Genomic DNA, 26,281 nt, shown 5'->3' on the forward strand with positions numbered 1-26,281 from the left:
TTTCTTTTAAGTTATTTCAAAAAGTGAAACTTTCATATATTTTAGATTCATTGCCTGACCTGAACCCCATAGAGAATCTATGTATTGTCAAGAGGAAGATGAGAGACACCAGACCCAACAATGCAGATGACCTGAAGACCGCTATCAAAGCAACCTGGGCTTCCATACCACCTCAGCAGTGCCACAAACTGATCACCTCCATGCCACGCCGCATTGAGGCAGTAATTAAAGCAGGAGCCCCTATCAAGTATTGAGTACATATACAGTAAATTAACATACTTTCCAGAAGGCCAACAATTCACTAAAAATGTTTTTTATTGGTCTTATGAAGTATTCTAATTTGTTGAGAGTGAATTGGTGGGTTTTTGTTAAATGTAAGCCTAAATCATCACAATTAAAAGAACCAAAGACTTAAACTACTTCAGTCTGTGTGCATGAATTTATTTAATACACGAGTTTCATAATTTGAGTTGAATTACTGAAATAAATTAACTTTTCCACAACATTCTAATTTATTGAGATGCACCTGTACTTTACAGAATTACTGAATTTCACAGGAAAGATTTGTTTATTTTTTATAAATAAAAAACTGTATTTCTTTAGTCAATTATTAAAGTATTACATGTTAATACAGTCGTGCATATGATCTGGATCAGAGTAATATCGCGTCCACATCGCAGGCTTTGCAAAATAGCAAAGTCTCAAATCGTGATTGCGATTCGATTTCGATTAATCGCACAGTCCTACCAGGTAGTTCTCTCTTCAAAAAGTTAGCAGGCAGAGGGGGACATCACAGGGTTATGCGTTGTGCCAGTGGAATGGCAATCTGCTTGCCGCACGAGGCAGCATCACGTGCTGCTTGCAGACGCCCTGTATATTAATCGGCCTAATTTGCAGCACAATCGGCCGATGCCGATTAATTTAAAAAATGCCAAAAATTGGCCGATCAATCTGTCGACCTCTAGTCTTAATGGAAAGTCTATAACATACTTTGGTTAAAATTACTCAATGGTAGTGTAAAACAATACCCTTTTTACCGTCAAAATCAGCTCTTTTCACAGCAACCCGTTTTAGTGCATGTTTCTTTAAACTAATGAGCTTTGCTCACCATGCCCCTCTCTCTCATGGGGTCACAAACAGTTCTAATCATACCGTTTACTCTTTTACTGTTCACTTTAAAAATATCATTTATAGGGATTAAAAAAAAAAAAAAAAAAAAAACACACTGGGTGGATTTTTATCATTATAGTGTGGTTGTGTACAAACACTGCCAACACACATTTCAGTTCAAACATGTAAAAGTGAACTTTGCATCCGATGACCCCTTTAAATGTAATATATGCATAGTTTATTTTGATTCCACAGATTTTAAAATACCTTGATTTAAATATCATCACTAGCGTCTGTGAATCACTGGCATAACATCTCTTCTCCGCTGAAGTCATGTTAAGGCTCAGAGAAACTCATGCAATTTGGCTCCGCTCTCTCAACCCCTCCCTCCTCCTCATCCACCAATCAATCGCTGGTCCATGGCTGATTTCCTTCCTCTCTCACTCCCTCTCCAAAAAGGGTGGGAAAAAAATAAATAACTGCAATTAGCACATGGCTAATCTGCATAGAGGAAAGCCAAGCGCTCTTGGCAGAGGAGGTTACACCGGGTGGCATGTCTCACTGTCTGCTGGGGAAGCGGGAAGGGTGTGTGTGTGTGTGTGTGTTTGAGACGTCGGCCCGTTGGAGTAAAGTATGATAGCACAGATAGCGCCGGCTCTACTGAGCCAGACAGATGGATTGGGTACGGACGATAAACAACTGCTGCTAATTTAATCCTCCACACGGACAAACGCTCCAGGCCTACAGCACAGGACTATTGCTGTGCCAAACACCAACACACACTAATACAATTCACAGCACTCGTGTGTAGTTTATCCAGGAGCGTAAAGCGCGGAGCAGTTAGAGCTGAACATGTACAGGCACACGGAAATCAGGACGATTTGTACAATCGTAACAAGCGTAAAGATGTCAGCTCCTCCAGAACGTGCTGAAGCTGAGCGCTGCCTCCGAAACGGTCCATTAAAAAAAGTCAGGTTCGACTTTGTGTTTTCGCATCCCGTAGCATGCATTTGGATTAGGGACGCTCCGAAATGAAAATTCTTGGCCGAAGCCAAACAAAGTGAAACACTGGGCTGAAGGCCGAATACGGTTTTTCGCATTTTTTCCCCCATTTAGGCCTATTTTGTCTTCTTTTTTTTTCACTATTGCAGAAATTAAATAGCCAAAATGTGCTTTTTACTGTTTTGTCCTGCTTTTCAAATAATAAAATCAATTAAAAAATATTTACACTGAACATTTTTTAACATTCTATCAGACATTATACCAACAATGCACAATTTAACTTAAAATTAATAAGTTACTGAATTCATATTTTTTGGCCATTTTTGGGACCCCCTTCTTGAATCAGGCATGTATTTTTTTGCTGTACAAATAAATGCCGCCTTGCTGAGCAGAAGAGACGTCTTTTAAAATGTATTATAACATTCGCACATAGTGTTCAAATTGGGATCTGTAATATATGTATAGAGCTGTTGTAGGGTAATTATTATCATTATTATAGTCTTATTTGATTTTACAGAACAACAGTAAAATAACAATATTAACATTTATGAATGTTGGAGTTGTTGCTTTTTCTTAGATTTTATTTTGGCAGAAACCCACAGGAAAATCTTAAAGCTTCTTTTTGTTGACAACAGCATGCAGATACTTAAATGATTCTCATTACGAATTTGGGAAGATGTGTCACACGTATCACATTGTCACATGTGCTTAAAAAAAAGATAATGTTATTGAGCAAATGACGAGTAACAGTGTTTTAGCAAAGATTTTCCTCGCTTTGGACTTTGAACCCTGGCGTTGAGAGCTCGTGCAGCACTTTTTGAATGCAATCCGTGCGTGTATTTGAAAACATAACATTTAGCAGTTTATTTACCATTTCAATCATCACAGTAACCTGCAGCAACCACCTCTTCCTCTTCTCATCAGAGCCATGAGATGCAGCACTAAGCAGTCTCGTTTATTATTATTACTACTACTACTACTAGTATTATTATTGCTACTACTACTACTATTAGTATTGGTATTATTACTATTATTATTACTACTACTAGTAGTATTAGTATTGTTATTATTATTATTATTATTATTATTATTATTTACTACTACTAGTAGTATAAGTATTGTTATTACTATTATTATTATTATTATTATTATTACTACTAGTAGTAGTATTAGTATTGTTATTATTATTATTATTATTATTAACTACTACTAGTAGTATAAGTATTGTTATTACTATTATTATTACTATTATTATTATTATTATTATTATTATTATTATTACTACTACTAGTAGTATTAGTATTGTTATTACTATTATTATTATTATTATTATTATTATTATTATTATTACTACTACTACTACTACTAGTATTAGTATTGGTATTACTATTACTACTACTACTAGTGTTGGTATTATTATTATTATTACTACTACTACTACTAGTATTAGTATTGGTATTATTACTATTACTACTACTACTACTAGTGTTGGTATTATTACTATTATTATTATTACTACTAGTAGTATTAGTATTGTTATTACTATTACTACTAGTGTTGGTATTATTACTATTATTATTGAATATTACTATTACTACTATTATTAATTATTACTATTATTACTATTACTACTATTAGTATTGTTGTTGTTGTTGTTGTTATTATTATTACTACTACTATTAGTATTGTTGTTGTTGTTATTATTATTATTATTATTATTATTACTACTACTACTACTACTAGTATTATTACTATTACTACTATTAGTATTGTTGTTGTTGTTATTATTATTACTACTACTACTACTACTACTACTATTAGTATTGGTATTATTACTATTAGTGTTGTCAAAAATATTGATATTTCGATAAATATCGATACTGAAATATCTGAACGGTACCAATATTAATTTCCCGAAGTATGGATACACCGATACTAGCCGAGCGGTCACTTTCACTTCCCTCCAAAGGCGCGTGGACAAGCACCACACGTGACCGCACTCGTCTCCTTCGCTCTGGTTAAATAGCAAAAGTGAAGTGAATAGAAAGATGACTGCTCTGGTTGTTAAAGAACACAGCAGGAGCGCTATCTGTAGGGATCTATGATCTCCGCGATGCAGAGAACGCCACGGAATCCAGTCATAAAAACGGAATTTACAGTTTAACGCGGAATGTCACGGAATTTGTCAAAGTTTGGATGAATTAATCAAAAGTAGGTCATTACACTTAAATCAAATCGCGATATGGACTAGTATCTGTAAATATTAAGCTGCAAAAGTGGATTTAAATATGAATCCTGCATGTTCTGCGCGTCTCTGTGTGAATGTGCTGCACGTGCGGTTGTGTTTACTAATGTGGCGCTCGCGGTGATTTCAGCGTCTGCCGTCTCAATGAGGACATAAATACATCAACAATATCTTCAGAACTGATCTGAAAGGCACTTTACGAGCATTTTACCATTTAATTTGAGTAAAACTAGCATCATATCATACACACACAGAACTTTAGAAGTATTCACGGCAACCCGTCAAAATAAAAGTTCAGTTTAACAGCCTATTAAAGACTGTGTGTCAGAAATAGGCTATATTACTATTATTAGTAGAATGTACATAATACTACTACTTACTACTACTGTTCATTTTTTTTAAAGAAATAATCACAAAATATTTTAATTTTAATAGTAAATCCCCTTCATTTGCCAAAAATATAAATGTTTAATTTTCATTAATTCAAATATAAATTAATTAAAATTGTTTTATGCCTTCATCTGATATCCAGTAAAATTTAAATACACAACACAGAATTTCTGAGGGGGAAAACAGATTTCATAAGGCTACTGTAAGAATAAATAAAAATAGTTTGTATGCATTCAAATAGCCTAATAGACATGCTAAAACACAGAATTTGGTAACAATAAAACATAAGGTGAGAAAAAAATAAAACATTTCATACGGCCCTAAACGTGTCATTTTTGTCACACTTTTAATAAATTAAATGTTAAATTGTATAATTTTCATGATTTTAATGAATTAGACATGCTTTTAGATTAATAGCATTTAATTTGACCATTAAAAAAAAAAAAAAAAAAAAAAAAAAAGAGTCCAGAAAAATTCAAACGGAAAAAAACGTAATCCAGAAAAATTAAAATGGAAAAAATTTAATTTAGAAAAAAAATAAAACGGAATTTGGGGAAAAATAAAACTGATTTCATAGGGCCCTATATCTGGAAATATTTTGGTTATGAAGCAAATGAGAATATCAACAAATAGAACTTTGGATTTTAATTAGTACATGTATTAGTAAACGTTAGTTTCAATTAACATTTAGCTAAGATTAATAAAAGATTAATTAATAAATCAACAAATGCAGTACCTCAAGACATTTTTTTGTTCATGTAAAATATACCGCATGTTCTCAACTTGTTACATTTATCTTTAAATTAAAAAAAAATTACCCCCTTAATATTGTGGCAGTTTTTTTCACCGTGGTATCGAAAATGGTATCGAGTATCGATATTTTTCAAGGTATCGTATCGAAGTTAGAAATTCCAGTATCGTGACAACACTAATTACTATTACTACTATTACTATTCATTTTGAAAAACACGATTCAATATTAATATATTTCCATAATTTCTACAAGTTACATTTTTTGATTTGGTGGTTTGTTGTGAAGATCTCAAATGAAATGGTGAAAAGCTTGTGAAGTGAGCTCTGAAGATGAAGTTCATGTGGTCATGTCCTCGTATATTGAAACACAGATGCTGAACGTCACGTATGTTTGAGTTTGTGTATCAGACAAAACCACATTATGTCCAAAACTTATAGTTGTTGACAAATTTTATTGTCATTACAATATGATAGTTTATCGCCTAGCCTTAATTCGAATACTAACATTTTTTTTAATCATTCTCAAAAACTTGTGTGTCGACAGTGGTTCAATTTGTAACGTTTACAGTCTGAGGTCAAGCGTCACAAAAACACGAGTCAGAAGCAATGCTTTCAACTCATCTGTCCCCTGATTTTCTCAGCAATGGGAGTGCGACTCCATATGAGATCCGGTCCTCTCTTAGACTAGTCTCATCTTCTCAACAGCAATTTAAACAGCAAATTCTCCTCATTTGTTGAGTAAAGGACTCGCTGAAGGAGAAAGCCGGACTCCCTCAATTCTCAATTACACCTCACCGGCTTGAGGAATACAAAAGCTATTTCTAAATTGAGAAAACGACCACCAGTGGCGACACGGCAAAGAGGAATTATTAGTGACTTTTACAGTCAACAAGCTTTTCCATGCGCTCGACTCACGTAATGGTACTACATCAGACAAACTCAACAGCCCTGATGCTCGTCCTGGTGTCCTGGTGAACTCCAAAGAACCGGAGCGAAGGAAAAAGGCATGTTACACACCTTCACGAATTTACAAATGCAGAAAAGACCCACTGATCTTCACATCCAGCATGTAACATACGCAAGGATGAACAAAGCATTATATCCTAATGTAATATAGTTCTTTCCACCATGTTTACATTAAATATATTTTTATATTAAAGGGGTCATATGACAATGCTAAAAATAACATTATTTGGTGTAATGCAATGTGTTTACACAGTTTAAGGTTCAAAAACACATTATTTTCCACAGGCCGTACATTATTGTTGCTCCTCTCTGCCCTGTCTTTCTGAAACATGGCGATTTTTACAAAGCTCATCATTCTGAACAGTGTGAGGGCTCTGATTGGCCAGCTATCCAGTGCGTTGTGATTGGCCGAATACCTCAATGTTAGTGTCCATACCAGGGGTGGGCAAACTTTTTGACTCGAGGGCCACATCAAATTTTCCACATTAAGTGAGGGGCAGCATAATGTGTTTATGACAAATGAAGCTTTGATTTTATTTTATTTATTTTCTAAATTTACACTCACTTACTACTGTACTGTGTATACTTGTGCATACATGGCAGTTCTTTTCTTGTACCATCTCTACCTATTTTTATGAGCACTTTATGACACAGATAAGTTGCATTGGTGTACAAGTCTATGTATAAGACACATTTTATCATTTCATTCAGAAATAAATGTAAAATAAACGAAACGTTTACCAACATTAGAAACATGTTTTTTTATATTCCCTACACTCCACAAAAAGTCCTGTAAATTTAGCAGTGTTCAGAATAGAAAAAAAGAACAAAAACATAAGTAAAAAACAAACAAATTATAGTTGCATTCACCATAAACATATTATAAACGCCCAGCCTTAAATATTTCAAGCGAAACTGAAACTAGCGGCATGGTTGCTGGAATATGCACAATTTAAACTCGATTGCCTTTTCTCATTCATCACCAATCCTGATGAGCACACTTTGCGCTTGACCTTGATTGCTTTATATAAGTCACCTTGGAAATTACAGCACGTTTCAGATAAAAAAAAAAAATGCGATATGTAATCTAGAAAAAAACAGTACTATATTCATTTTCACAAAAATGTGTGTGGGAAACAGAATCAGAAATCATATCTTTCCAAGATAAAATGACAGCACCCGTGAGCAGGAGGATAACGCTGGCATTTGTTCTGATGCTGGAAAGTCTTTTAAGCATTTTTAAAACAGTTCCAATACAAGGAATTTTTCAAAACCAATGAACACTTTCACATTTTTAAAACATTAACTTATTTACTATTGTGCCAGTTTTGTAGTGTATATAGCTATTTTGACTTTTTATTTTGTATTCGCTGTGCGGTTTGAACGCGGCGGCGTCCGTCAAAAATAGACGCGGCGCCTGTCTTTAGTGAAGCCGCGCGGAGAGCCGCTATTGAAACGCGCCGCGGATCGACTGGAGCGGGCGCGATCAGCTCCGGTGTTCGCGTCGGAGCAGCGGGATGGTGTACATCACGGGTTATATACTGCACTACAGGCTACAGCGCCATCTATTGGATTTTACTGATACTGCATATTGGAACAACTGCCTCACGGACTGGATGAAAACACCCGTAGTTTGCCCACCTCTGCAGATTCGTATTTTTTTTTAAATCCCTCGCGGGCCGCCACAGGAGTGATAGCAGGCCGCAGATGGCCCGCGGGCCGTAGTTTGGACACCCCTGGTCCATACTAACAGACAGTAACATTCTGTTCTGCATTATAAGCTGCAATGCAGCTGTGTTGTCTGCCACTTTAAATGCATTAAACATTCTTTAAAGCCATGTGGATTCAATGAGTTTTTGTTCATCAGCTGGAAAAAAAAGAGGTCTGATAACAGCGTTGGGGGTAACGGAATTCAAGTAACGCGAGTATTGTAATCAGATTACTTTTTTCAAGTAACTAATAAAGTAATGCATTACTTTTTAATTTACAAGAAAATATTACTTTTGCAAATAAGTTACGGCCTGATGTATTGCCTGACAGCTCTCCTGTCCCCATGTTGAGAGAAATCAGGAGTAAGGTGTTGTTCTGTAGATCTAGATGTGAACATGCATTTGAGATGAGTTCTCAATCACATAAGAACAGATTCAGTATTCCTTAAAATGAATGAAAACGGTCAAATGCAAACCAAGAATGACACAAACCTGCAATAATTAAATGTTATATAACACAAATATCCTTTATGTATTTAATCCCATTTTATTATTGCTGCTGACCTTTGATGATCTAATTCAACCATACTAACAAGTATGACTTCAAATTCACATTTCCTTCAGCCTGAATCTTACTCACTTTTTAACTTTTGGTGTGAAAGGGCTTTTACTTTTGCCAAAAATAGAACTTTTTTATATTAAAAAGTGCTGTCAATCGATTAAAAAAAATGTAATCACGATAATCACAGTCCTGGACAATTAATTAAATCACAATTAATCGCAAATTTAAAATACTAGGGTTTACCTGTAAATGTGTTGAAATAAAGGAATGCATGACAAACTGGATGGCGATGGCGCAGTGGATAAGACACATGCCTTTGGTGTGAGAGACCCGGGTTCGAATCCACTGTGAGACACCAATGTGTCCCTGAGCAAGACACTTAACCCCTAGTTGCTCCAGAGGCGTGCGACCTCTGACATATATAGCAATTGTAAGTCGCTTTGGATAAAAGCGTCAGCTAAATGAATAAATGTAAATGTAAATGTAAACTAGTTTAAGAAAACATAACCTTTCATATCTCCGCCAGGTATGAGACATTATCCTTATTATTCTTATCATTATTCTTTTGTATTTATTCAGCCATTATCAGCCTTTATACTGTTAAGAAAACGTTTCCCAAGCCACATCGCTTCAATCCCAGAATACATTAACCCAACTATTATCAAACGTTTTTCTAAATGAATACAACAAAACATTTTCTTGCGACCTTACATGAAGTATTATGATAAAATGCATTATGAAGAAGAATTGGACCTGTTCTGCAGGTAGGGCTGGGTATCGAGTTCGATACTTTTTAGGCACCGACCGAATTGCCTCGATACCACCGAGTATCGAAAAACGTCTTGTCGTTAGGTACCAAATTTCGATACCTAAGGGGTTAATCTCATCACCGTCAGTGAGCCAATAATCCTGCAGCACTAGGTGTGTTTGACTAGAAGCGGCGCGGCGCTGATAGATCAGTGTTTGACATCCGCGAGAGCGATTCGAAAGCGCACGGAGCAGTCTGCTCTCTATATCGCGCGGTTTGTTTATTACACACAGACTGAAGCTCGCGTGACGCTCGCGGTCATTTCAGCGTCTGCCGCCTCACTACATGAGGACATAAACACAAGAACAACATCTCCAGAACTGCTGTGAGAGTCAATTAATGAGCATTTTACCGTTTGATTCGAGTAAAACTAACTCATATCATCTACACACAGAACTGTAAAGGTATTCCCGGAAACCCGTCAAAATAAAAGTTCGGTTTCACTCGGAAGACACTGCGGCAGAAATATTATTGTTCAGCGGACAGTACATACTGCGATTACTAGGCTACTATTAAAATTATTAAAACTTTATTATTGTATTTTTTTGTAATGATCACACAACAGTTATTCCATGTTTTAATTTTAATAGTTAACCCCCTTTGTTTGCCAAAATAAATAAACTTTGATTTTCAATAATTTAAAGAAATTAAATTAATGTTTTATCTCTTCATTTGAAAACCAGATACAGAACACAGAATTTCTGAGGAAAAATAAAACATTTCATAAGGCTATTTTAAGAATAAATTTAAATAAACTAAGTTGTTTATATGCATTCAAATAATTAGACATACTACACCAGAATTTAATAACAATAAAACATGTGGTGAAAGAAAATAAAACACCCACTTATGAAAGTGGATGAAGATTTTAAATTTCTTTAAGTCTTTAACAACCTAGAAATGATGTGCACTAATGTAAACGTAGCCTAACAGATGTGTAAACTGAAAACTATTTGAACTTTATTAAAATTATTTATTTATTTATCGTGTTGGATATATTTTGTTCCTTTGTGCAGTGGCTCAGGAGATGAGGCTTTGAGTCTGTATAAATATCAACATTAAAAAATTGTTTTTTGAGATAATGTAATCTTATTAAAACTGATATCGAAAAAAAGTATCATTCAGGAACCGGTATCGAACTCAAGGTATCGGTATCAAACATTTTTGAACGATACCCAGCCCTATCTGCAGACGTGCATTAGAGCTAACATTAGCATCATGCTACATAAGACAATTTATGAGATTAATAGTACACTTTTACTCAGAACTCACTTTAAACCGCCATCAAGTGTTTGTAATAACTTCCTTTTGCGATCACATGTGTATATATGCATATACGCACACACACACGGCGGCCGAGGTACATTATAAAAGTAGCCCCAAAAACCACGACCCTGGCAACACTGGTTCGCTGTACCCTTATCAAATATGAGTACTCATCTCTCTCGCTCTCTCTCTCCATGTTCGCTTCACTTTTGTCGAGCCCGGCACCTCATAATCACACAATCCCTGCATCCCAATGTGCATACTATTCACCCTATCTGCCCTAAATAGTATTTAAAATTACTAATAATCACAGAATTTAGGATGGATAGCATGCACATTGGGATGCAGGCAATGATTGATTACCTTTCGCGCTGCGATGACGGCAAGAAATCGGGGTCAAACCTTATCAAACGATTAATTTATGCATGCGTTAACATTGACAGCCCTAATTAAAAACAAACAAGCAAGCCCAGGCCAGATGAGAAAATGTAACCTAAAAGTAATGTTATGCATTACTTTCCATGAGTAATGTAATTAGTTACTTTTTAGGGAGTAATGCAATATTTATAATGCATTAACTTTCCCCAACACTGCCTGAGAGTGGTAGATTTAAAAATTATTAAAAATAATGTAAAAATTTAAATAATATAGTTTTCATTACAGTTATCATGCATAGTGTGAATGGTCCTTAATTCAATTAAACACTTTAAAAATTAAAAAAAACTTACTTGACTTCATTTAACTAATGTGGTTTGGAATGTTTTGCATGTGTGCAAAAACATGAGTTCAGAAAAATAAAAATTTATATTTTTTAAATGGCTCAAACTCTTAATCGAGTCATATTTCAAACTGCCAAAACCCACCTTTTCCTACGATGTGGAAAAGCACATTTCTGTCAATAAGTGAGCCTTTTGACTCATCATCCACTATAGGTAAATAACTAGAAGAATGAAGTGCAGTAAACTTATTTGAGCCACAAACCATGTTTATGATTATGATAATGAACTAAAATTTGATAAATACCAGTTTGCAATATAAATCAGCATAATGAACTGCTTTTGTACAAAATAACTGGAAATGAATGACACCACAAGACTCAGGATACATCCAATCTTACTTTAAAAATAAGGTTGATACACACCTGTGACTGCATATCAGTTCAAATCTGTTATTTTATGTCAAATATAGATACAAGTCTCTAGGCAGCAGTAAACAAACAAACTTTGCTTCACGTTGTACTCTCTCCACGTCCAACCTCATTTGTTTAAGACACATCCCACTCTCACATTAGCCCATGTTTCTTATCTCCCTCTTGTGTAAATAAAGCAGAGTAAAGCAGTCCTGCTCTCTGTGCAAAAACAAAACCTCTACCAGCTGACAGACTTCTAGCATACTACAGGACCAATGTGGGAGAATATGGAGTCACCGTGTGATAAAGTGGCATGTGTTTCCAGCTGCACTCAGTCCACGTCAATCACAAGCTGTCCGAATAAGCATTCCTTAAGGAAACGACTACACTGACAGCAGAGATGGCATATTTCTAGTTAGCACGCTGATTTGGACCTGTCAGCCAGGCCGCTGTTCAGCCAGTGCTTTTGAAACATCAGGAGAAGGTGGTTAGCTTCACTGCTTTGTGGTGACAGCTGAGAGTTAGCCATGACCTCAGCAAACTATTACAGGAAGAGACATTAGAAAGACAGTCTTGAGGACAAAGCAATGATGTTACAGGTAGTGGCCGACTGATATATTGCCAATGCTGATATACTGGCTGAAAAGTGGGATTTTTTTTATTTAGCTGCATGGCCAGTAATGTTGTTTTTTTTCCATGTCAGAACTTTTATTTTGATGTTGCACTGGACTTTTATTTTGACAGCACAAAGATATCGGCCAAAGATACAGGCATCAGTTGACAAAAAATACATTGTTCAATCATAGGACTTCAGTAGTCTAAAGCCCAAAGTATACTTTGTTTTTTGTGCATATGCGAGGCGTACAGTGCGCATGATGCAAATTTCATCACCAGAATAGTACGTCCAATTTTTGTAACCACGCATACTTTGTACGCACAGGTCGCACATGCACTAGTCTCACGTAGCCAGACCTTCAGACCGACAGCAGAAGGTCAGGAAACTTTAGCCCACCCAAGAGGCCATATGACTGACAGGTAAAACTCGGACATATTTTAAAGATTCTATGCCACGACTTAATTTTTCACGTATTTTTAAAAATCCAGCGTTTATTTGATCCTGACGAGCGCTCGTTATCAGTTGTAAACATGACTGCTTTCTTTCATGAGGGGGTTTGACGCCACGGCATTTTTGTTTCCAGGTGGAACGTCAAAGAACACGACACACACGTCTCCCGGAAATCCTGAATAATCTAACCAATCCGACGACGACCTCGAAAATCCTGAAGTGACTCCAGCTAAGTGTGCCGTATTCATCAGAAGTTGGGCGTGACGTCTGAGGAGGAGACTACACATGCGCACTAATTTTGTTTTGCACTAATCAGTTGTTCCACAAGGTGGCAGCACTGGCCCAGGCCGTTGTTTCACATTAGAAAAATAAAAACTAAAGAGACGGAACAACAACAAAACAGCGGAGACTGCAACAATAACATTGATAAGCACTTGTGTGAGAGGGTTGAGCACAAACATAACTTCTGGAGAAAAACAGTGCAGACACTGGACAAAGATGAAGCTTTCTAGAGCGCATGTGTCAACTGCTTGCATTCGCACACACTGTGAAATGGAGTATAAAAGATACATGTTTGACTGTATGCAAATGAATGAGAATTAGTTGACATGTAGTTACAAAGATACTTAAAGTTAGTAGAATGTCTAAAGCGGACTATCAAAATAAAGTGTAACAGTGTTTCTGTACGAGCGGTGAAGAGCGTGAAGCGATGATCATTGTAGCCAATCACAGATGTATCTGTTGAGCACGTGAACACAATGACCAGTCAGCGCCGTTTATGAATCTGCTCAACAGTAAATAGCAGCATCAGCCAGTAATTCTGTTCTCTTTGGTCAGGAAGTTGCAACTTGTTTTGACGGTGCATGGGACTTTAACTTTGACAGCACTGAGATGTAGATATATAAAATAATACAATAAAAACTATCACTCAGCCATTAGTTACAGGACTTCACTACTGTAGCTTAAAAAGGTTTTTATTGTCAGACATTTCTTCATAAAATAAAACTGAACAAGGCAGCATTCACATAAATAACTCTGGCCTGAAAAACAAATAAGGCACTGAAATAAAGTACATCAAAAAACATTTCAGACTACACACTGACAGATCATTCACATCACGCTGCCAAAACATATGGTAACATTAACAATAGGTTTGTTTAGCGGCTCCAGTCCGTTGCATACTTCTCAGATACCGTTGGATTGCGGGCATGCAAATCCTCAGGCCAATGTTTGTGAACGGAGAGACTCTGTAACTCCACAAACAATGCTGAAGACCTCAAAATCACCTTTATGTTCTGATTTATAACCTTTAGAGGAGCAATAGCGCAGAAATAATTACAAGTAGCCAAAAACTAGTGTGTTTTCCAACAGCAAGACAAAAAGTCTTCAAATTGAAGAGTGTGATCGTGACATTCACTGACAGACGACTAATAAAAAGACAAAGGCGACTTGAGTGATGCACATGTATGGTTAGACATTACAGCAGTAAGTATTTTGTATGCATTTTGATACAACCTGAAAAGCACCTTTCCCACCAATTCGTAAGTTGTGGTTTCATATCACTGGGGTTTAGTGTGATTTCTGATTTGTGTGTCTTGACTCTAGTAGGCAGTAAAAGGTTAATGGTGTTCTCCGCACAACACACACACACACACACACACACACACGTGTGTCATGTAAATGAAGCCTGCAGACTCCGGGACCATAAGTTTGAAGAAGGAAATTACTATGCTAATCTGCTATATTTTAAAAATAAATGTCAAAAGAAAATACATTACCCTCACATTTCCAAAAAGCCCTGTGGAATTGCTTAAATGTGATATTTCCCCCAATCACAGAGGAGAAAGGGAACACCTCATCATAAACCGTACGCTACGGCAAATGATTAGCACTGAATTTCTAACAATTGATTGCGCCGAGATGAGCGTCCTAGACTATTCCTCATTGTAGGAACATGCAGAACGTCCAGCCCAGAAGAAGGGAAGGAGAAAAGAAACAAGGGACATTGAATAAAGTCAAACAAGATGCATGTGAATTTGCATGCACTCAGTCCTAGACAGTAATATTGGACTTGGTACAAACCAAATCATAACACCACAAATGGATTTTTAAATGCTTGGCTTTTTCTGCTTTGCACCTGGCGCTACTCTTACAACTGTCTTGGTTGTGAAAATAAATGACAAAAAATATGAAAGACTGAACCAGCCATACTTGAGAACTTAAGTTATCAAATTATTAATAATAAGAAACTTTATTTGTATAGCACTTTTAAAAAAAAAAACAAAAAAAAATGCAGCTTGAAGTGCTTTACAATTAAAAGTTCAAGGTTTTACAATACAGCACTTCAAGTGCTTAAAAAGCATTACAGTAAAAATAATCAATTATAGTAAGCATATTTAGGCAGATGCAAATATGCAACAAGTCTATTTTCTGATGCACATCAATAGACACTGTTACGAGATTTAGTTTTTGCAGCTGTAAACCAACTAAAAGATGGGGAAAAAACAAAAGCATTTGAAAACGGTTAACGCTTCTGAAGATATTTAATATAAATTGCCCACTGGTACAATTGAAACACACATTCACTTATTTATTTTTAGATATAAATAAGTCAATGTGTCAGCAGAATATCGATGCATTTTATCTGGATTCTTCTTTGTTGAGTAATATTTTCACTGGCAGTGCTGTAATTAGTATGCTCACAGTGTGCTGTGCTTTAAATGAGAGACCAGCGCTTTTCAGTCCTGGAAGTGAAGTACCACAAAACGGCACATTTTGGATGCCGCCTTTATTTAACACAATATTTTGATCATCTGGGGCTGACGACTGCACTAGCCGTGCGCACAAATTAAATCTTCGCCTAGCCTAGTTGTGGCGTAAATGGGCGTTAGGTTGCCATTTTTTATTTTTTTATTTTTTTTTTACGTATTGTCAAGTATGGTGACCCATACTCGAAATTGGTGCTCTGCGTTTAAGTAGTGAACAAATGCACACACACACACACACACACCGTGAACACACACCCGGAGCAGTGGGCAGCCATGCTGCGGCGCCCGGGGAGCAGTTGGGGGTTCGGTGCCTTGCTCAAGGGCACCTCAGTCGTGGTATTGAGGGTGGAGAGAGCGCTGGACATTCCCTCCCCCCACCTACAATTCCTGCCGGCCGGGGACTCGAACCCGCAACCTTTGGATTACGAGTCTGACTCTCTAACCATTAGGCCACGACTTCCCCAAATAGACTACTATTTGCATAGTACTGAATATTAAAACTTGTAACCATGTACAAACTAAATATGTATGAAATTGAAATGAAATAGATTGATTAAATGATCCTGTTTTATCTGACAGACTTCAGTCCATGTTATGCATATTTACATTAAGAGAGAACATTATGTGAATGAATTACATGAAGCTGATCTAAACAGTGCAACTTGGTGTTCATGGCAAAAAAAAAAAAAAAAAAAAGAACATAATTTATGTTTTTTTAAACCAATATTAATGTGCTGCCTCCTTTAAGACACATTACTAAATGTTATTAACATAAAAATGCCTAATGTTATTTCAATAAGGGTTGTGCCGATAGATGATATAATATTTAAAAGATACAGTCTGGGGCTAATGCCTTTGACGAAGCAAGATTTTTATTAGGCTAGTAATAGCATCTCGTTTAAAATTAGAGCTTATTTCTTCTTTTTTCGCATTTTTACGGTGTTGCACGTTTTAACCAATCATACCAATATAACCAATCAGATGTACGTGCAAAGCAAGTATAAGAGATTTATTCATCATACAGCGTACACGTGTTTTTTTAAAGAGCATAAACTCGTGCTAGACTGAAGTCAGTGATGTTCTTTGATAATGTAAATGTTCTTTGTTTTCTGTAGCTGCTGTTTGAATAACTGAGGAAATGTAAGCATTATAATTAGCAAATTGCAATGTTTCTATAATTATGTCAACACTGATTTCAATACTTAAGATAGTCAAATCCTTAGACTAATGCATTACTTTAATAAGATTTCATGACCTATTAGGAACGTTCTGCCTTAAGAACCAATCGTGCAACACAACTAAGTTACAAACTAAAGTTAACAAGGATTTTACTTTCCAATTTAAGCAAGCAAAAAAAAATAAAAAATACAAATGATTTGAGCAACTCTACACAGATCATTAGTAGAGCTACCAGACTTGGACTTGAAGGAAGACATCCAAAATTTGAGTGTTGGGTGCCTCCAGGACCGTGACTGAGAACCTGATTTAATACAGTTAGCATGACAAAAACTCAAATGTGTCCAATCAGGGTGAACTCAAAACTAGCTTAATTATATAAGGCTTCCTGAACTAATCAACTAGTCGTTCAGGCAACCCAGCGACTAGACCATTTTGAAATCACATACTATTGCTTTATTTACCTTAGAAGTACATTCTTTGCACTCACCAGAATTATCTAGTGCACAGCCGAGCCGAATGCAAAGCAGTATACAGCTTGAGCAAGTGAAAAGTGAAGACAGAGGCATGACAAGACCGAGCCAGAGAAATACAGGGAGTGGATGCTGTGTGCAGAAGAGTTCGAGGGCTGCACGAGTGCTTTTGCGTGGGTACAGCAAGCGTACGAGAGGCCAATTTGTGCAACCTAAACACTCCTGAAGAGACGGACGGATGGCCGGTGGCTCATGCAGCATGAGCGGGTCAGAGCGCTTCTCCCGGCGTCCGCTAACATGTGCGCGCTCAGACACCCACATTCACAAGCGCACAGCTGTCACCGGCAGGCAGCAAAGGATCATTCACAAAAACACCCCCCTCCCGGCTCTGTTTCCCTAAGTATCTATGACACACACACACACACACACAGAGAGAGAGAGTGAGGCAGCATGTGGAGATTCATTACTCAGCAGTGCAGACAGTGTGCTGTGGCAGCAACAGTTCACTCATTACCCCGCAGGCTACTGAGATTGTGCCCTTCACTCGAGGATGCTGGGATAGGATTCTCCCTCTCAATCAGAAACACGCTGCTCTCAGCGCAACCGGACCGGTCAATGCCAAAGTCTGGGTCAGAAAGACTGGTCTGAGACCAGTTCAAAGGGCAACCCGGGACACATTCAAACAGACCTGTAAAACAATAGTATCCTTTGGAGAATCTGGGTGTTACATGTAAATATTAATCATAATCTGCAGTGTTATAATACCACCGATTCATTTACATAGTTCCACGATTCCATAATAAACTATTCAATAATTGCCATCTATTCTCACTTCAATTCATTCAAAACTCTTGCTCAATCCAAAATAACTGCTCAAAAAGTTCACAGAAGTCTCATTATTAATAAATAAATGTGTAATACTGGTGTGCACAAGTTACAATTAGTAAAACATTTTAGTGAAAACCTAATAGAAATATCTTCATAACACGATAACATTTAACCACATTTTTCATACAAAGAACCTACTTTTAAATATGGCTTTTGGGTTAAAATGATGGGTTCTGGAAATGAATGAAAAATGTACCCTTTTAGGTAGTGCTGTCAAACGATTAATGGCATCCAAAATAAAAGTTTGTTTATAATACATGTCTGTGTACTGTGTATATTTATTATGAATATATAAATAGACACATGTATGTATACATTTAGGAAAAATGTTACTTTATATATTAAACATTTATATATGATAATTTATATGAATATAAATATATAGGCCTACACGTAAATACATGTAAATATTTTTAAACTTCTGTGTGTACTTCTGTCTTTATATAAATATAAACCGTACACACATTATGTAAACAAAAACATTTATTTTGGATGCGATTAATCGTTTTGAGAGCACTACTTTTAAGTCATTTGCAAATAAAAATTCAGAGAACATTTTTCTATAGTGGCTAATATAGAATATCTGCATGGTTTTCCTTGTTTGCATTAAAGCAATAGCTGCCAAACACAGACATTAATGCCCTAGTTTATGACTTCAAAATAATAATCGGCTAGAGAAAATCGTTCCTGGCTTCTTAAGGTTTTACTCGTTTTATCTTCAGGACGTTTATCGCTGGGCTAATTAATCTGACATGAAACAAGCTCACATGCAGAAAAAAAAAAAAAGAATGATGCACTAGAAACCACTAGTTTATTTTGGCACTCAGAACGTACAGTACTGTATTTGTCCACAAAACAAGCCTGCTTAGTATTAGCATAGATATGGGCAAGGCTGGATGCTGTTAAAAATTACACACCATCAAGTTCACGTCGTCCTCTGCATCACTGATGCAAATCTGTGGTCCCAAACCCTGAACGCCACACATTTCTCTTGCTTACAGCCAGACCTTCAAATACACAAATCCATGCACTATTATAGTGCGTGCAATCAAACTTACAAACAACCGTTTGTGCGTCAACATCCAAGAGTCACATCTACACTAAACCACTTGTAATGTTAATCAAAATAAGACTGTTACTTTAATTAACCTGTGCAAGCACTTAACACAACCACCACAAATGCAAAGTTTTAAAGTTCTCACCTAAAAATTAAAACACATTCATCGTTTTAAGAGAAACATTCTTGTTTTTCCATCAAGGTTATTGCATAGCAAACCCAGTAAGAAAATCTCTGCCTCTGAGGGTCATTAAAACCCTTCATTTCCACAATGAGAGCACAGCAATCTTTAAGCGTTATTCTCTCATTCAGAAACAAGAGGAGCGTTCAGGAGAGGTGTGATCCTAAGAAAGACAGAATAATACAGCAGTGACTCTTGGATCTCCTACACTGCTTGTAAACACACAAGCATGTGACGTTCATTATCACCTGTACTGGGATCAGTGCTGAGAGGCGATGCATACAGCAGGGATTCTCCCTCCTAATGCATCTAATGAGTTACAACCGGAAATTTAAATACTAAGAAACCTGGATGTAGATAACATACATAAACATCCTCAAGTTATGGAAAGTTAATCTCTGAATACTAATCTCTGACATTAATACACTGCTATTATTGGTAATTTCAGGCCATGCAAGTAAAAGTCCTCTAAATTACATGCATTTTGATGCTACACACCCCCTGGCCATTTAAGATATATAGGCCTTTGTTGCTTCAGCCAAAAAGAAACTATACGGTTTTGGAGAAAAACATTTCAGGATTTTTTTTTTTCTTTTTGGTGTGCAAGCAAATCAAGAAATTCCTATTTTGTGGTGAACTATTCTTCTAAGACCTTTGGATGCTACAAATATCAGGATGTTACAAATAGTAACACTAAGATGTGTGCATTTCAACTAAACAGACTCGTAAGATGTGCATTTAAAACTTACTAAATTAACAAAAGATGCATTGCTACAAAAATAACACACGTGTATCTTTACTGCATGCATTTAAATAAGACCTTAAATTTAATTAATCAATTTAATTGTTGAAAACCAATCAGACGTGTGCATGGTGAATGCCCTTTGTTTACGAAATGCTACACATAAAAACAAGCACAAAATGTTTTATAGCAACCATCGTGTCTCAAAAATGACTTAATTATCTAGTTAACAATCATATCGCATGCATTTAAACCCTTAAAAAGCCTTAAGAGTGCGTGCATGCACACCGCGAGTGTAAGTGGAGCAGCTCTTTGCTGCATTAGATGCAATTATAAATGGCCAAGCGCAGGAGATGAGGCAGCCAATCAGATTTGAGCTCGCGTGTCAACCTAAGACCAACTGTCTCCTGCCTTTGACAGAAGGATTTTACCTCCATAATTCAAATCCCAAAGCAAAGCAGCCCGCTGCACTTACTCACAGCTCCCAGCCTGTTTACACACTCACTCACGGCCGAAAAACGCCTCAAAACACACCCAAACGAGGCGCGTTTCAAAGCAAACCGAGCTTAACGGTTCACAAGGCGACAGTGTTCACGTTTAGCCCGCGGATGCTAACATATTCGGTGTTTTTAGCATCAGAGAAGAGCCAGGAATAAACTAGCCGTGATCAGACAACTAGCGATAGCATTTCGCTCCAAACCGAAGCTAAAACACTCCTTAAACCGCATCTGTGCTGGAGCCAGCTGCATAAACATAGCCACCATGTTAAGACTGTCTCAAGAACTAGTTTGACCAACGTTAGCACTTAGCCAAAAAATAAGCAGTCTCGCTTTTCCGATTCAAACTGGGCCAGCCTAGATTTCTGTAACGTAAGCAGTCTAGATGAAACCACATTAGACTAACCTTTTAAGACTAAGTGAGTCTAAGCGCTGCTCTTTGAAAATTAGCATTACTTCCCGATTCCTCGTGCCCCTCTCACCCTGGACACAACTAGCCCAAAGTGAGACAACACCGCTCAGAAACAGCTGCTTATATGGACCGTGTTCTCTGGAAAAACACAGGCAGCCATTTTAGAGCAGACTGAGAAACAATGGCAGACTCTCTCGCAGCCGAGCGCCGAGTTAAGAGAAGTTTACCTGGCTCCTGTTGAGGGTCTGTCCGGTGTTTCCAGGGCTCATGGGAGACGGGTGATGGCTTCTTTGTTGCCAGGCTGGATGACCCCCGCCGAACTGACCCATGTCGCCCGCTACTTTGGCAGCCGCTTCCTGGCCTGCGAGCTCCGCGGCGGGGAAGCTCTGGTAGCTCCTGGCCGAGCTGGGGGAGGTGAGGAGCTGGTTCAGAGTCGGGGTGGATGTGGGCTGAGGGGTCCCCATGTTGTACCTCTGGCTGTTGTAGGAAGCGGCGGTCACGTTAACGTTAGTTCCTACCGGAGGCGGCTGCTTGCCCGGCTGCCCCCCGGCTGAAGGCGGCTGGCTGTTTCGCGGGGAATTCACGCCGTAGCCCGGGCCCTGGTGGTACTGAGTCCGGTTGAGGAAGGGGCTGGAGTTGTTAAAGTGGTTCTGGTAGCCTTGCTCGTGTGAATTGGGCGGATATGGGTCCATCCCCGCCGGCCCTGCCATGCCAGGGCTTTGTTGTCCGCCATGTTGATGAAAAGCGGGCCGGTTGTAGCCGTACGGAGGCGGAGGGAAGGCGGCCGGGTGTTGTGGAGCCATACCGGGGTGGTTATTCCCGTCGGGATCATTCTGGCTGTTGTTATTGTTCACCCTGGACGGATTCCCGTTACCGTTCTTCATGTCAGGGTCGCCTGCTCCTCCTCCTCCTCCTCCCCCGGCAGCAGCGTTTCCCACATCGGCCCCGTCGCGCAGCTCCTTCAGTCCCGGGGACCCGGCGTCGCTCTCCTGCGGCTTCTCTCCGAGCACCGGCTCGTCCTGCGGCTCCCGCTCCGGTTTCTTGAGCTCGGCGGGCGGGCTAGCGTTGAGAGTGGCGACCTGAGCGGCCATGATCTCTCTCTCTCTCTCGTTCACCGCGAGTCACTTTGAATATAAACACAACGCTCTTATGAAGACGTTATAAAGCCCGCGTCCCGTAGCATTCCTTCCACTTTCAGACCGGAGTCGGTCCTCGCTCCCGAACACGGCTCGAGTGGAAAAAGTTTCCTGGAGAATATAAATAAAGGTCCCGGGAATGGATTTAACCGACACCAATGTGTGTGTGACTGTATGTATGTGTGTGTGTGGAGGGGGGGCCTCTTACAGAGCGAGAGCGCCAGAGAGAAACCGATCAAACCAGCACGAGGCTCCGCGAGACACAGCCATTTTACCGAAGCGCGAGGTCACGTGCAAAACGCGTAACGGAGCGCGGATGCGGAGCGGAGCGCGAGAGAGAAGTGTGTCATCTCGAGCTACTTTGACACAAAACACGCCTGTGAGCCTCGGCTTTTATTGTGAAATAATGCATGAAATATGTATTATTATTATATAATATTTTCTGACTGAATCTTTTATATTATATTTTATATAATACACTTGACCCTCTAACACTAGCACTCTCTCTTCTATTTCTATTATATCTACTTGTTTTCTTTTTATTTATTTATTTTAAAAAACTAAAAACAGGACCTTTAACACTTGCACTCTTTACAATGCTTGCGTTGTACCTCAAACACTAGTATTCACTTTTTCTATATCTTTTATTTTTATTTATTATAAAAATGATCCTCTAAACCTAGCATCCTCTATTCTTTTTATATTCTTTCGACTTTTTTTCTTTATAATAAAAAGAGACCATCTAACACTAACATTCTCTATTATTTTTCTATTCTATCTACTTGTTTTCTTTTTATTTATTATATTAAACTCAACTGAGACTTATCACAACACATATATTATTGCTCTTTTTTTATTTTGATTGCTTCTATTGTCCTCATTTGTAAGTCGCTTTGGATAAAAGTGTCTGCTAAATGCATAAATGTAAATGAATCTACGGTATTTTTATTATTATTATTTAAAAACATATGTTGTGTGCAATTAAAAATTGAAACTAAATTTTTTTCATAAGAAAATGTGTCTGTTCAAAGCTCACTGTTACAATACCAGGGTGCTGTTTCCGGGACATTATGCTGTTGCTATGGTGTTCGGAGTGTGTTGCTAGGGTTTTTGGGTGGTTGCTAGGTGGTGGCCCACCTCCATGTATTGATAACACTTTTGTATCTGTGCATCAGTTCCCTCTTATAGTCTAAGCTGGCATTTATTCTCCCAATTATCACCTGCCAAGTGGAAATATGTCTTCAGGCTGAGCACGCCTCAAACCGAACGAGATCTCATTCATGTCCACAGCACAAAACAGTTCACTTTTAAAGGAGAAACTGCCAAAGTGGCATCAAATAGAATTAATGATCATGACTGTTTTCAAACAGGTTTCATGAACACTCCTCCCATCTACCATTGGTCAGGCGAAAAGATAAGCCCCGCCCCCAAACTCACGCCATTGGTTGAAGCCATGTTGCTGTGTTTGACTGTCATGGTGCTCAATGAGGAATCAGTTATTTTTATATATTTTTATTTACTATTATAATAATTTATTTATATTTTGCATTAGCAACTATTTTTATATTGCCAGTTTTCACTTTTAGTTTAGTTTAACGTTTTTTATTTAGCTTTCATTTATATTTATTTCAGTTTTCCAGTAATTTTAGTACTTTTTTTTCAGTTAGTAGTAGTTTTTGTCTCAGTTAACAATAACAACACTGCAATGGTGCCACAGTGTTTACAATGTCTCTCGGTATATTAAACTGGGATACAACAAGGTAAAACACTTCACACTTCAGTGTTTAGGACGAGGTGTTTGTTCAAATCGTGCATGCTGCTAATAATGGAATAAAACAATTATACAACAACAGAAAAATATTACTCAAACTATTATATATCACATGAATGTACAACAAGGCATTGCTAATATACACAAATGTTTAGGCCCAAGTGTGTTCTTGCATATTTCAGACAGCAAATGAGAGGGTTTACTGCAGCAGCATTATGTTTGATCTGTGCAGAGGACAGCATGAAATTACAGCCTGTGTGCTAATGTGTATGTGCGCATGTGTTCATAGAGAGAGAGAGAGAGAGGGAAAGGGAAGCAGGATGGGGGATGGACCGAGAGCAGGAAGTGAAAATGAAAAAAAGTGAAATGCAGAGCAAGCCAGAGAGAAAGAGAGAGAGAGAAAAAACTGCGTAGGCCGCAGCAATCAAATCTGGCACACCGAATCCAACCCCAAATTCAACAGCGCAACGTGTATTTGGTTTGGTAAAGAGATACCGAGAGCTTAGAGACAGCTCAAAGTAAATAACCAAATGGAAACAGCCATGCTCTTTCCCCCACTCAAACACTGCTGCTCGCTCCCCACCCCCTCCCTCTCTCTCTCTCTCTCTGAGTGTCTCTCTCTCTCTATTTCTCTCTTTCTCAAGATTCAAGATTCAAATAGCTTTATTGGCATGGTGAAAGAAATCTTTACATTGCCAAAGCTTTAATAACACTATAAAAAAATAAAAATATTAATATTTTTTTATAGAAGTGCCTCTAGGCATATAGTGAGTGTGTTGGTAGTTCTGTCCCGCTGGAGGCTCTTTGGTCGTGACAGGACCTCACCTGGCGGCCAGGGTTGAGCTTGCTGGGCTTTCTCCTAGCAGGTATGGGAGTTTGTCCATATTTGGTTTCTGAAGGAAGTCTTTGTGGTGAGTTGTGAAATGGGGATAGAAAGTGTCCCTAATTTGTGCATATTTAGGGCAGGATGTCAGGAAGTGCAGTTCTGGTTCCACATCATTTCCTGTGCAGTGGGGACACAGCCGGTCTTCTTCTGGTAGCCAGGTCTGTCTGTGTCTGCTGGTCTCTATAGTGAGATTGTGTTGACTGAGTCTGTACATGCTCAGGACTTTCCTCAGTTTAGGGTCACTCACTGTACTCAGGTATCCTGCCAGTTCATATTCTCTATTTAGGGCCAAATAGCATTCCAGTGTACTTTGTAGGGCTGTTGCGTCCTGTGTTGTTAATATTCCCTGTGTTGTTAATATTTATGCCAAGATAAGTGTAGTTCTGAATGCGCTCAAGGAGCATGTTGTCTAATTTAAAACTAAGATGTTGGTCTTGGTTGCTGGGTCTTTTTCTGAAAATCATTATTTTTGTCTTTTTGTGGTTAACTGACAGGGCCCATGACTGACAGAAGCTGTGCAGTCTCTCTCTCTCTCTCTCTGAGTGTCTCTCTCTCTCTCTCTCTCTCTCTGAGTGTCTCTCTCTCTCTCTCTCTCTCTCTCTCTCTCTCTCTCTCTCTCTCTCTCTCTCTGTGCTTGCAGAAGCAGCAGAACTTTGCTATCTGGCTGTGGGGGATGGGAGGCTCTTGCTTCAATGAAAGAACCTGCGCCTGCGTCTGACCCGTGTCGCTCGCTGCTGCTCACAAACTGGTTTTTACTGTTGTGAAGTAAAATAGAGTCGCTGTTATAACCGCACTCATGTGTGTGTGAGGAGGGTCAGTCGCTCACTATATCAGCAGAAGTGCAAGTGTTGTGCAGGGAGAATGTAGACAGGCAGGCAGCAGAGGGGGTTGGGATCTCTCTCTCTCCAGCGTTTTTGCATTTAAAATCAATTTAATGTCTGTTTCGAAGCATTTCTGCTGTTACTCTGGCAAATTAATATTATCGTTGGTGAATATGAAATCAGAATTGCTTTCTTAATGCATGTTCTTAGTCATATTGAGTGCAGTTCACTGATGCATGTTTTTCCTAAGGAAGTGTTTTTATTCATATCCCTTGATCAGAATATGCGACGCTCCCTCACTGCAGATGACACATGGCTGTAACATTTCTAATTAGTCTTTGTTTTTAGCATACTCACATTTATTCTGGCTGCACTCTATAATCAACACTTTTCCCACAATGCACTTAACCCTTAACAACACTTAATTGTATTGACTGTGCACTTGTAGTGTATTACAAATCATAAAT

At 38.1% G+C, this 26,281-nt stretch overlaps 1 protein-coding gene across 2 annotated transcripts in view; it reads right to left on the reverse strand.

Moving 5' to 3' along the window:
- The window catches only part of LOC306885312 (AT-rich interactive domain-containing protein 1A-like), a 78,429-nt gene extending 55,851 nt beyond the window's left edge, over window positions 1-22,578 (reverse strand). For both annotated transcript variants that reach the window (XM_079441756.1, XM_079441755.1), the window contains exon 1: window positions 21,428-22,578. In XM_079441756.1, coding sequence (XP_079297882.1) covers window positions 21,428-22,291 — 864 coding nt within the window. In that variant the 5' untranslated portion in view covers window positions 22,292-22,578. The remainder of the gene's footprint in view (window positions 1-21,427) is intronic.
- Between the last annotated feature and the right edge of the window lie 3,703 nt (window positions 22,579-26,281).

This window comes from Barbus barbus (genome assembly GCF_936440315.1).
Source record: "Barbus barbus genome assembly, chromosome: 19".
NCBI classification, from domain to species: domain Eukaryota; kingdom Metazoa; phylum Chordata; class Actinopteri; order Cypriniformes; family Cyprinidae; genus Barbus; species Barbus barbus.